General features: G+C 32.0%; 2 protein-coding genes across 2 annotated transcripts; one reads left to right on the forward strand and one right to left on the reverse strand.

The window, feature by feature from the left end:
• Positions 1-225: 225 nt before the first annotated feature.
• Positions 226-2373, forward strand: LOC113777360 (probable transcription factor At4g00390). The gene is made up of 2 exons (XM_027322394.1): positions 226-294; positions 1759-2373. Exons 1-2 carry the CDS (start codon positions 226-228, stop codon positions 2371-2373), a joined length of 684 nt encoding a protein of 227 aa, XP_027178195.1.
• A 4347-nt stretch (positions 2374-6720) lies between these two features.
• On the reverse strand, positions 6721-10701 carry LOC113777361 (STOREKEEPER protein-like). The gene is made up of 4 exons (XM_027322395.1): positions 9483-10701; positions 9185-9252; positions 8582-8646; positions 6721-6868 (listed from the first exon to the last, which is right to left on the reverse strand). The coding sequence occupies exons 1-4, from the start codon at positions 10699-10701 to the stop codon at positions 6721-6723; spliced, it is 1500 nt and encodes a 499-aa protein (XP_027178196.1).
• Between the last annotated feature and the right edge of the window lie 3334 nt (positions 10702-14035).

Genomic DNA, 14035 nt, shown 5'->3' on the forward strand with positions numbered 1-14035 from the left:
CTATGCAAGAATCATAGCATTTTGTAATTCGATGGTAAAACCCTTTTGATTCTTTACCAACCAATAATGTAGGATCATTAACATGGTTAGAGCAAAAGTGTTTGAAGTTTAGATGCAACGTATGATATATAGTCTTTCTGCTAATATGTTAATATAAAGATAGTTTAAAATAAATATTTTATTGATAAAGGACACTTCTATTGATATAAAACGCTTATTGTAAAAATGAGTCATCACACACCAGCCATGAGCTTGGGGGAATCGGTATATGAATATAATTCTGACAACAAAAAGGTAAATTATTTATTACTTCCTATGGCTTCATAGAATGTTGGATGACCCCTAAATTTTTAAAATAGCCACATAATCCCCTGTGATTTATGTAAAGTGGAAAATGGATGAAATGCACAATCAATTATGATATTTATATCAAATGCATTTTAAAAGCGCATGTGGTAAAATATTAATATTCATTTAACCCCATTATAATTTGTATAAATATCCACTTTATCCTCCTATAATTTTTGCATTTATCCACTTAATCTCCTTATATTTTTATATAAGGTGGTCAAGCTATCTATTAATTTAGCATTTAAGTATGGACATTATTAGTATTTCAACTAACACTGTTACATAGCTATTTTCCGTCAAGTTTCCATTTTATATAAAATTATAAGGGGTGAAGTGGATATTTTGAAATGTTAGAAGAGTCATGTGACAATAAATTAAACTATAGGAGAGTTACATGTAATTTACGCAAAAAAAAAAAAGCAAGAAGTCTTAGAAAGATACTTTTTGTATAGAGAATGCTTGGTTCATTACTCGTATAATGACTTTTACAAGAAAGTATATATCTACAACAAAAGTAAATAGACACAAGAGACCAAATTAGTGTCATGACTTTGACAAGAAAATATATATATATATATATATATATATATATATATCTACAACTACAATAAATAGACACAGGAGACCAAATTAGAGTAAATAGACGCCCAACAACCTTTAATGATGGGTTTAACAAACTGAGAAATGAATTTCACTACTTCTACAAATTCAAAAGCTTAGTCAAATATGTTCACATATTGGGATTTGATCATTAACGTCTTCCCAATGCACAAAATGAATGAGATGCAGAGACTAGTTCAGGCATCGGTACTAACATAGATTTCAAATTTCCATCTCTTCATCTTCTTCTTTTTATTGACGATTATAAAAGAGATTCACAGCACATTTTTCTATTCCCTAAATACAGTCCTTTTCGTGCAATAGTCCGATACTAATTCAGCAAAGGTATGCAAATTTCTTTCTGTTCATTGTTTTTCCCTTTCGGTTTATTAGTACTTCTATTGTTAGTTTTACCTTCCGACTATATAGATAAAAGAACTGGTACTGTTTTTTTGAAGAAGAGGATGAAATGGAAAGGACCTACTCTGCTGGTAATTCTGATTTGTTACTTTTAATACGAAAACTTGGAGGATTAATTTTTTTTTTTGTCCTTTTGCATACTTTTTATCAGTATAAAATTGCACTCTGAAGTCAACTTGTACGTTGCAAAATCACAGTCCATTGGAAGATATTTACTTAAAAGATAATTCTACGGTTGGTATCATTGATTGTAAGAAAAAATATGAATTCATATGTGCATAGACGTCTATACGAATCACGTGGGCCTCCATTTCATTACTTAAAGAAAATGTTTAGAGACCTCCATTCATTGCAGATTAAGTTCTATTTGTTTTTGATATTTTGCAGATCATGGGGATCATTCATGAAGCCAAATTGCAAGAATCGTCTCACGAAGATGATACAAACTGCGGCAAGCCATTGGACAGAAAATTGTCCAACTCTTCTATGAATGTCCCTGTAACTGAAGAAGATGTGAAAGATGCCGAATGCTTCAGCAAATTGGACTCCTCAAACAATGTGGATTCAAGAGGTAAAGTGCAGGAAAAGCCATTTCAGCGAATCTGGATGCGGGATGATGAGATCGATTTACTTCATATTATGATCGATCGCATGGAGCAAAATGCAGCTCAACCTCGTAGTTATGAAGACATTTTTTCTCATATTCGTGAACATCCACTTAGTTTTCAACCTACTAGGATTCAACTGAAGGAGAAGATTAGGCATTTGAGAGAAAAATACAAGAAGAATGCGAAAGAACCTCAAAAGTTTATCAAGTCTTATCATGAAGTAAGACTATTCGAATTATCGAGTAAAGTATGGGGTGTTGAACAGTCAGATTTTCTCCAATCCAGTGGAACAATTAAAGGTAATTGCCATTCCAAGGCAAAGGAGATACTGGAGGATGAAAAGGACACTTTTGCAGTGACAAGCAATTCAGCTTTACATGAACAAGTCGGATAGGATAATGGAGCAATTGGATTAGGTTATTGCAGATCAACTAAAAGTTTCTATGAGGTAATAGTCATTCTACCTTGCTGAGATCATGGATTTTATGGATTTCTGATGTTTTCAAATGCAATAATATGAAAATCTGATGGGTAAAAATTGTTTTAATTGAGATCATTCAATAACCATCAAACAGTAGAAGATCCAATAGCAGTGAAAAAATGACAAAGCTGTCATTATGGAGTTACTTAATGTAAACATAGAGACTATCTTAGAGCAACAATATCTTATGAAATGTTCTTCTGTCTTGTAGCAAACGACACATAGTTATGGCTAATCAGGTGTATATATATATAGCGGTAAGTGTTGTAACAATGCCATTTATGTTCATGTTTCCTATTCAATCTTACCTGACAATTTTTGTTATCTTGATCATATGTTGATGCTTTTGTCCGAAGAATTTCAGGCATTTTACTATTTTGTTTTTATTGTTTAGCTATGTCCACCAAATCGCCAGAAAAGAATAGTTTTGGCAAATTTTAGCATTACTAATTGCACAATTTTTTTCCAGCGCAGGGCCCTAAAAAGATGGATTAGACAGTCGATGCTGCTTTTGTTATTCGTTGCGCAAACTCTTGCTCTTGGGTTTATCTTGGCTAGTCTGCTCGTTGTTGAGTTCTATTGAAGTTCCTCCTTTTTTTTTGTCTTCGAGCCTTGAAGTTGGTTTTGGTGCTTCTGCACTTTTGATTCACCAAATGCCTTATCAAGTAGTTCATGTTGCTTCAATTTTGTATTTTGTTAATTTGTTTCTGGCTTTTAGACTATGAATTTAATCAAAATGGAAGTCTAGCGGTTTAAAGGGAAAAAAATTGTAACTTTCTAGTAAAAAATTAGAAAAAAAAATCTGCTTCATTGGGTTAAAATTTTTTCAAATTTATTACCTTTGGCAAATGTTTTCCAACTGTTTTAGTCTCTGTTATTTACTGCATGAAAATGTTGAAACATTTCCCCAGAGGAATTTCAGAAGATTATTAGCTCAAAATTAAGCTAAACTTTGGTTCCACCATAACCATACCCAAGACTTAAGTTACCTATATACTTCCTAAAAAAAAAAAAAAAGTTACCTATCTAAAACATTTTCAGCTGCCTTGTGCTAAAATAATAACCTCTACTGGTACAACAATTTCAAGTTCACAAATCGAGAAGACAAGAATGCATGACCGTCTTAGTTTTTTTTTTTTTTTTTTTTTTTAAACTTTGCTGGTAAGTTTTCATACTTTACCAAAAGATAATCGTGTATGACCACCTTATATTTTATCAAATAGAGACAAAGCCTTTCTTTGGAAAGTATGAAAAATGAAATAACAAATTACATTTGCAAATGATACGATATTTGCAGACTAAAAATGGTAGCTCAAAATGTATTCCTTAAACTCTTTTCAATCATAGAATATTAGTTTTAAAATTTTAATTTATTTTGAATTATTATTTGGGGTTTGAAATTCTTTGAACAACCACAAATGTCTGAGCATCCTCACGTAGTATAAGTTATATAAAACAATAGGACTAATAACTCCACTTTGCAATCCCAATTTTGGAATCGGTTTGGTAAAAGGGGCAAATTTTATTTTATTTTATTTAAAATAATTGTGAGTAGAGAGGTCTAATCGTAGTTTGTTGAAACGTAGGGTGACAGATGTAGCTACTTCGACAACATTGTACTGCTTCAGTTGAGTAGGAAAAATAGTAATCTTGAGAAGAGGGAAGTAAATACAATTATTATTGGATCATGTGTTAAGGAACTTGATACCCCTTAAGCAAGATTTTGGATTCGAGTTTTACCGATGAAGAAAACAGTGTTGAGAGAGTCATTTCCAAAAGGGGTCCAATAACGTGAGTTTTAAACAAAAAGGGGGGGGGGAGTAAATTAGATACTTTGCATTTTTTAACATATAAAGAAAAAAATAAATAATGAGTGAAAGTTTACCCAGTATAGTATTTCACACAAATAACAAAAAATTGAACACAAACATGCAAAGAAAAAAATAAAAATCATAAAGAAAAAATCAAGGATGACCTAATTAATGGTTCATTTGGAATGCAAGTTTTTGGAGTTTTGTATAAAATATATTGTAGCGATGTAATATATGTGAAATAAAAAAATAATTGAAAAATGTGTCAAGGAGATTTTTCTTCGCAAATTTGAATCCAAACAAGACAGGATCTTCAAAACATTTTTTTTGGATCTGCAATCCTTAAAAATCATCAATGAACCGGTTCTTTGTCTAATTTCTAAATTATTTTTTTAGAGTGATTTCATTTTCAATTTCTAGTTGCTTACTAATTTACAGATTCATGAGAGTTATCGTACATAAATTCTATGGATAATTTCAGAAACCTCCCCTGAGGTTTTTAATAATTTTGCTTGGCTCCCTTAAGGTTTCAAAAATTACACTTACCTTCCCTACCCATTTAAAATGACAATATTAACCTTAACATTTTAATAAAACTCTCTTGTTGCCATGTTCATACAAAGGATGGATTTTAAAATTTTTTTCCCTTTTTCCTTCTTATTAATTTTTTTTATATTTCATTAAAAATATAGAAGAACTATCAATGTTGTTGCTAATATCTATATAGATAAAATGTTAAACTAGTAATTTTTTGATGAATTTGAATATCATCCAAATTTTTTGTAGCTCTTTTTTGTAATAAAATCAAGTATAAATCAACAATAATTTAAAACAAATGGTCCAAATCACTACCACGTTATGGCAGTTCCATCACTAAACTAGTCCATAGACTTTATTAAAAAAAGATAATACATAAATTAAAAAAAAGCAAGATAGCACTTTCTTTTCTATCTTAAAAAGAATCTATATTTCCAATAAAGCATCATAAAAATAGCCTATTATAGCAAAAAATTTATTGTTATAGTTGATTATTAAATAACATATATTGGAATGAAAAACTTGAGTCTCCTTTTTTTAATAACTGTATCAAATTACTTCACAAATGTTGAGAGGAATGAATTAAACTTTATACGATAAGGGTATTTTAGGGTATTCATTAAATTTTTTACCTTATTTTAATGTTTGGTTACCAAAGTGTCAAAGCAAGAGGATAAGTGTAATTTTTAAAATTTAAGGAAATTAAGTTAAATAGTTAGAAACCTCAAGGGAGGTTTCTAAAATTATCCCTAAATTCTATTAAGATCACTATTACCTTTCATAATAGTAAAATTTGTCGGAAACATCATATGTTCTAATTATAATAAAGTTTTTTTTTCTAATGGCTAATCATAATAGCGTATGTTCTAATCATAATATAGTTTCTTTGTTTTTTGATAATGATGTCTATAGTTAAATTTTGTGAAAAGCCATAGTGTGTTTAACTAGGAAATTATTTGAATTTTTTTTGAAATAACATTCTAACACTTTTTGTAGTGTGATCTATATAAATCGAAAGGTGATTGAGAAAATAAAATGTTATTGACAAACATGTTTATGATATAAGAAATCTGTTCCTTTTTTTTCAAATAATCATCCAACAAACCAATTATTATCCAAACAAAGGCAATTTATTTCCCTTATTAATGTTACATCTGTTTTTTAAGTTACTCCCAGCCCGTCCTTTCCCATTCACTACACCATACAACATTTGACAGCTCCTTTATGCATTAAAAGAAATAGAACAATAAGGCAATTGCTGAACTACCAATCATCATACACCTCTACGTTCTCTCCATTGTGGGAATTGGAGAATTAGCATCACAAAAAATATGTGAAAAACGGTGACAGTGGTTTTGTTAAATAGCTATTAAATAGTATATGCCTAAACAAACTCATGAAATTTCCACTAATTATGAGAAATTGTACTTCAACTGAAAAATAACCATAAAATTGCTGAACCAACATAGGAATGAAAATCTTTTATAGTTGGAGTGGTCTAAATTGACAAATTGTGGCAAGTAGACTTTAAATGATATCACTAGAACGAAAACAAAAGAAATTAACGAAACAAAATGGGGGCGCTAAGTAGACATGATTAGACGATGAAATTCATTGAAATAAGCCAATTTTCCATATATTCTGATCTAATTATAATGTTTCCATGTGCTTTTCTCTATTTTCATGAATTTAGGAGTCTAACGATTTTGTTAACCTTTCGTGTTTTGCAAACTTTGGTTGTTGCTAATGTGCAGATTTAAATTCCAATTTAATGATTTGTATTTCCTAAATTTTGAAAGTTTCCCAAAGCTTGATTTTTAATAAAGAGATCTTTTGAATTCCTGAGGTTCTCCATTTCGTTTGAATTTCCACTTTCAGAACCTTAATTTATTGTCGACTATGCCATAATTACTCACCCATAATTCTCTCTCAATCTTTGCAAATAACCAAAAGTTGCTCCCAAGATATTATATGCAGAATTCTCGTAAACGTCTTCTCCATCAACAAATTCAGCAGTATCAGGAACTCCATCATGAGCAGAAGAAGGTTTAGAAAGCTTTCTGTTGCAAGTATCAAAAACTCCATGAAAATAGATTTAAAGGACAGAACAATTGGGTATTTGTTAGTGTCTTGTACTTATGGTCGTAATTTTCGTGCATGATTCAACAATTACGCTTTGTTGAGCGTCTATAAGTGCTGTAAAACAAGAATAAACCCCTTCCCATATTTGTGATTGAAAATACTGATATAAAGGAGATCAGTTTGGGGTAGTTTGATATTTTGCTTTTTACACTTTTACTATGTATGTATGTATGTATGGCTAACAGATCTTCTGTCCCACGTCCTATGCCATTTTCTGTCACACTTTTTATTATATTGTTATTTCCCTACATAAATATCATGTTTTAGTTCTTTTTTATTTCTTTAAGATCCAATAACTATTAATTGAGTAATACAAAAAATTTAACAAACTCAAAAAATCAAAATTCATAAAAAATGAGATTTTTTATGAATTTTCTAAATTTACTTTTCCAACAAAGTTAACTACTTTTTCTTAAACTGTGTGAAAAAAAAAACAGAACTATCAAAGTGGGACGGAGGGAGTATATTGTTTTTTTGAAGCTGTTGTATTTATTTTTTATTCAAATAATAGTTATTGGATCTTAAAAAAATAAAAAAGAACTAAAATATGATGTTTATATAGGAGAAATAGTAATATAATAAAAAGTGGGACAGAGAATGACATAGGGTGTGAGACAAAAGATCCGTTGCGGTATGTATGTATGTATGAATGTATGTATATGTGTCTGTACACACATATATATGTATGAATGTGTGTATATGTGTCTGTACACACATTTATATATTGTAATGCGAGGAAGAAAAAACTTATGGGTTTTGTAGCTAACACATAAAGAATTGATGAAAAGAAATTAATGTTGCTTATTTCTTCCTTAGAATTCATAATTATTGTTTTCTTACATCGTTAATGTTTCTTGGCGCAGCATGAAATTCTCGTATCACCAAAACACTTTTTGTTCATTTTTTTTAAGGTAAGAAGTTTATTGATATTCGAAGGAGAAACAAAACTATAAGCGGTAGAAATACAATCACAATGAACCAGTCAGCAAAAGACTATTAAAAACACTTTTTGTTGATCTTTCAGTATACCTTCTTTTTCTTTGGAAAATTAAAAAAGCTGTCAATCTGAAATGTTAACAATGATAGTAAACCCTCCATTTAAACTATAATATATTGAAAATCCTCCCAATGCTTTCGTCAAATTAATCTGATTTCTTCAAGGTTGTTGACTCTGGGCTTTCGTGAATGATGAAACTGAAATCACCTTTAAACCTTTTCCCTTTTCTCAAATCCTCCCAATATTTTTCTCAGTTAATCTTTTAAACCCATATATGTTGGAGGTTTTTGAAATCCTAGCAGTCCTATTCCCCAAAAAGGGTGGAAAACAGCAGGTTACAATGATCGAGTATCGATCCTGCATATAGGAGAGAAAACACAGCTACCCGGATTAATGCTGCATTATTCAAGCAATTCAAGGTACATAATGTTTCTATTGATTTGAGAAGTAGTGAATCGGATGGTTACCATGATGAAATCTTTTGGCATTCAAGCAATTCAAGGTACACACAAACGATTTTGGTCACTAGAAACTTGTTAAAGAAAAGAAATATGGTGGCATTTCTAGTCTTATTCAAACTCTAGGACATCAGTGTTCCCTTAGTGCATAATACCTGAGAAGGAACACTCATTACTTGAGAATTCCATGAAGAGGACCATCCCTTTTATGCTTTTCTTCGACAAAACATCTCTGTCCAAGCTACATCACCTCTAAGAATAGTTACTTAAAGACAGATAGGCATATGGTTTAGGCAAATGTTTGGTAATATATTCAGAATGATACAATGAACCAATTGCAGTTTAACAAAGCGTTTCCTATGATTGACAATAATCATGATATGCTGCTGTTTGGTTTGAGCAAGCAACTGGCTTCTCAAGCAGTTTGACTCAATTTAATGGGAAATTGTCAACAGAGAAATTAAGGAACAAACAAGCCAAATGGAAAATTTACAAATTCAAGAATGGAGGTAAGTATGCCAAAATTCAATAGTGATCGTGTTCACATTGATAGTTGAATTACAGCAATTAGAACATGAAATGGTAGTCCACCATCCTGAACTAGCATTAGTAATGCATAACCTAGAATACTAGGTAATATTAGAAATACTTGGAATGATCTATCAAATTCATGTCAGGTGAATATCACTACTGGCTAATATGGCATGATCAGCTCACCCAAGTTTTTGAAACATGGTAAGACTTCAAACTTTCTAGTAACAGGGGAACACTGCACTTACATAAAGTACAGCGTTGATAGCTAACAAATTCTGGAAATTTTCTATATCTTTTTTGTCAGAAAAGTCATCTTTCAAAACGAATGAGCAATGATATCAGAAAAGTTCTAGGACGAAAGCAGTAACTAATATTGGAGAAACTAGTAACATTACATGCAAAAGAACTACAAACCGAAATTGACGGAACCAAGTTGTTTCCAAATATAAAATCTACAGTTTAGATGACTCAAATTTCAAAAGACCATGCTGGAATTCCAAAAGATATAACCCGTCAGCCTCTAATTACTCTTCTTCTTCATACCTTCTAACACCAAGGTACAATGCTCCTTCATCAATTCTGACCTCTTCAACAAAAGCTCTACTTCAGCCTCGCGCAGTTTCTTCCACTTGTCCTCCAGCTCCATTGCTTTCCCATGGCCAATCAAACTCATGTTCTCTTTCAAGAAACTCCTTTGACCTGCAATTTTGTCAGCATTAATCATAATGGTCCATGAATCAACATCAAAAGATTTTGTTAGATAAGGATACTTGGACTGAAAATCATCTTCAGCATCATCTCTAAAAAATGTTTTCACCACATTCTTCTTCTTCTTCTTTTCTTCTTTCTTATCTTGTTTCACAAAACTAACAACTTTACCCATGCTTTTCACAGTTTCATTAGCTCTGTCAATAGCCGTGCCATCACCAGTTTCACCACCCCAAATCGATTTTGAGAGTTTAAATATTTCAAGCTCATTGGCGTTGAAATGAACAAAGCAATCCCCACCTTTCTCAAATTTCTCCACAGAATTGAAACCTTTACTTTTCAACCTCCTAATTTTCTCATAAATCTGACTTCTAGAAAACTCACGTCCAAACTTCCCTTTAACATACTTACAGAAAGCATTCATATTAGTGGAAGGATTTAGACCTTTCTCAGTCTTAAACTTGATGATGGATCGGAGAAGACACTTCACGTCATCATCGCTCCATTTCGTACCAGCACCTTCACCAATAGCGGCTGAAATGGCAGATGGCTCCTGTTTGTTCGGTTCATCAGCTTTACCTTTGGCCTTCTTCTCACTTCTCAAATGCTTTTGTTCATCTCCCTGGTCTTCCAAAGGGCGTTTTGAGGTGGAACTTGAGCCTTTTGATGTGAATTTGGTTGGAGGAATCAACTTTATCATAAAATCCGATGTAGAAGAATGTGTGGAAATTTCTAACTCTTCATCATCTCCTCCTTCCTTATCCTCCTCTTCACCAGAATCTGAGGAAGATTGAGATGGAGTGATGATTTCCTTTTGAGCACTGAACATTTGGTCAAGTTGAGTTGGTGATTCATGTATATTTTCTTCAACTTCAAATTCTTCTCCTTCTGATCTTTCTTCTTCCTCTGATTCTTCCTTATGTTCTGATTTTGAGTCTTCTTCTTCACCTTCTTCACCTTCTCGAGATTCTTCATCTTGTCCTTTTTCTGATTCTTCTTCTTCTGATTGTGTTGATGGAGGAGGATAATGGGTTGTTGGCTTCTTGGATTCCATGGTCTGAAAAGAGAGAGAGGGAAGAAGAAGAAGGGTTTGTTGTTGGTTATGTTTGAGGGAGAAGACAAGAGAGTGCAATCTATAAGGCTCAATTCTTTTATAATAACGTTGGCAATTTCAAATACTTTACGAATATTTTTTTTTGGTTGACCTTAATTAAACTACATGTTCTGCAAATGGCGAGACACCATTTTTATGTGCTTTTACAAACAACAAAGCGCCATTATTTTCATTTTTTGGAATAATTTGTTAGTCTTTAGATAAAATACAAAACTCTAACCCCGTTCTTGATGCTTTAGATGAAACTTTATTGAAAACATAAATTTGAGTAGAGTTCGGCTCCACATTAACTCAAGCTCAATAAGAAGCTAAGTTTAGTTGAAGTCAAAAGTAAATTATAACTAATGTAATCTTTTTAAAGTAACACAAAAAATACATAAATAAATAAGGATGCAAATTATTAAACTTGAATCTACAGGTCAAATACTCTCTTCGTCCCATAAAGATAAGCCTATTTCTTTTTCACATAGATTAAAAAATTTAATTAATATAATTACAACAATTGTTTTTTATTGGTACTTTTCTCAAATACTCTTAGTAGTTAATGTAGATCTAGTTATAAGTGCTGTATTTAATATTTCAAATAGAATAATTAACTAATGGAGTAGTGCATTTGCTATGTGCCTTAAATATGGACATATTAGTAAAATAACAAACTAACTACTCTTTAAAAAAGAAAATAAACCTATAATTTGATATAGATACAAAAAGAAAGTGATTCTTATCTTATGGAACGGAGGAAGTACCTTTTTGGTGGAGCTTGATTTGAGGGCTACTTAAATACTCAACTTGAGTTTAGCTAAGCCGCACATGACTTTCTAGCAGCACAATTAATTTGCATCGGAGAGCCTATGGGTGCAATTCAATCAGGCTAACTTAACTCGAACTAGCGAGTAGCTTGATCAACTACTTGACTCGAGCTCGGTCAATGCCGAATTTGAGTCAAGTTTGTGCTATTCGATTGAGATTTCGAGTCAAGTTCAAGTATATATATATTATATACTCGAGAACTCATCGAACACTATTGAGTACTCAGTGTAATATTTAATTAATATATTAAAAGTAATTAAATTACCTTTTTAGGTTGAATCTTAGCAATATTTATGATCCTAACCCTTTATCGAGTTCGAGTACTTGAGCTCAATATCGAACTCGCCAACTTCTTGAGCTCTATTGAATCAAGTTCGAGCCTTCCCAATATTATGCTGACTCGAGCTCGAGCTTTGCTCAAGCAACTCGCTCAAACTTGAGCTCGAGTTCGAATGCTACTATTAGTCATTGAGTTCGACCTCGAGTATGGCGAGCTTGATTTGACTCGATATCAACCCTACGCGAGCCCTTCTTTTTCTTTTTTTAATACTAAAACAAGTTGGATATTGCGTATAATTAGGCATGTTAATTAGTAGAGTTTGAATTGAATCCATTTCATTTAGACTCAAGCTTAATGAATTTACCGATACTCAGATCTAAAGCAGATGACGTGCGCGGGGTATACATATAATATTAAGCTCATCCCAATCAAGTTTTACATTTATAAATTCCTAAATACCCCACACGCGATTTATCGCAAGTATACGAATCGTGAGCGAGTATAGGGTATTAAGGGTCGATCCCACAGGGAAGATTGCAATTACCGATATTTTCAAACTCCTTTATTATTTAGACTACCACAAATATAAAATTTAAGAAAATAACGCTAGAAAGCTCCTAGAGATATGGAATTCCTTACTACTCTTGCAAATGAGATTATCGGTTAAGTGAATGCTATTATCTTGATTAGTTATGGCGTAATTTCCTAATGTATGTGAAACCTACATTCGTAGTGAATCAACTATACTTGTAATTAAACCATACCTACTCTCGTGGTTATGAAATTAACTACAAGTTCATTTCTTCTATGAAATTACATGAAACAAGTCACTTAAGCCGCATAGGTGCACCTCTACTCTCGTGAGTGTACTCCCTAGGCTTATCACTTCTTTGAACTAGTGTTAAATTCCAATTTTCATTGCAAACTTAACACCTTAAGATTATCATAATTAATGGCCAGTTAATCATGATTAGATAACCAAAAGTGATAAATAACTTGCTCAAAATAATATGACCAAATAACCAAATAAACATCATTAACAAAATATAGCAAGTTCAACCATAACTCTAGGCATAAACTTTAACTAAACATAATAAAAACACAAAGCCAACTTGTATTATAATTAAACATGAAATCCAATAAAAGAGAGAAAGTAGTAGAAGAGATATCACCCTTGTCACATGAGATTAACCTCTTCATCTTTGCTCCGCCAATCTTCATCCAAATCTAACTACAAATACAAGATGGATAAACTACTCTACCTATACTATACTAATGAACCAAGGAAACTCTAGTGAAAACTACATTTCTGGTGAGTTTCTCTAGCCTTCTCCCAAGTTATCTTGAATCCTGCAAGTCCATGGCTATATATAGATGAATGCAGTCAGGAAATGAGGCTTGAAACATCCCTTTTACAGCTGCTAATTGGTTGTCATACGTTCATCCATAGCTGTAAATTGTTGAAGGAGAAAACAGGTTGTACCAGCAGCTATTTCTGACCAGAATCTGGCTACTTCAACTGCTATTTTCTCTATGATGACGGCTGAATTAGCTCTTGCACAAAACATAGCAGTTGTAGTCCATTGAAATAGCTGTCCAATGCCTCAAGAATCATCCAATTTGGAGCTGTCTAGACCGAGATATGATAAAAATACCACTGACTGGTCAATTCCGCGTTTTCAGCTCTCAGCAGCAGACTTTGACTTCTGTATTTTGACATTTTGACTAGGAAAACAGCCGAATTGGACTTTGATGTCTTCACACCAAATGTAGATATATCTCTTAGCTTCAAAATGGTACCAAGATCACCTTGATCCGATCTGTGTAGCTCCAGATATAGTCAAAATACGAAAATGTGTCTGAATTGTCAAAGCTGACTTTTTCTTGATTCAAATTGCATTTTTCCTTTTACACTTCATATTTTATTTTCACCATTTTAATCCATCTTCAATCATCCAAATATTTTCTCAATGCACTTCATTTGATGATTGAATCATTAAACCTACAAAATATGAAGTTTTTACCATAAAAATCAATAGAAATGCAATTTTCATACTTTAACCACAAAATGCATATTTTCACTAGAATCTTAGTTAATTATTTATAAAACTAAATAAAACACACCAAAACTAATTAATAAAGCACACTAAAAATACGTAAAATATACTCTTATCAAATACCCCC

The sequence above is a fragment of the Coffea eugenioides genome, chromosome 7, assembly GCF_003713205.1.
Source record: "Coffea eugenioides isolate CCC68of chromosome 7, Ceug_1.0, whole genome shotgun sequence".
Lineage (NCBI taxonomy): Eukaryota > Viridiplantae > Streptophyta > Magnoliopsida > Gentianales > Rubiaceae > Coffea > Coffea eugenioides.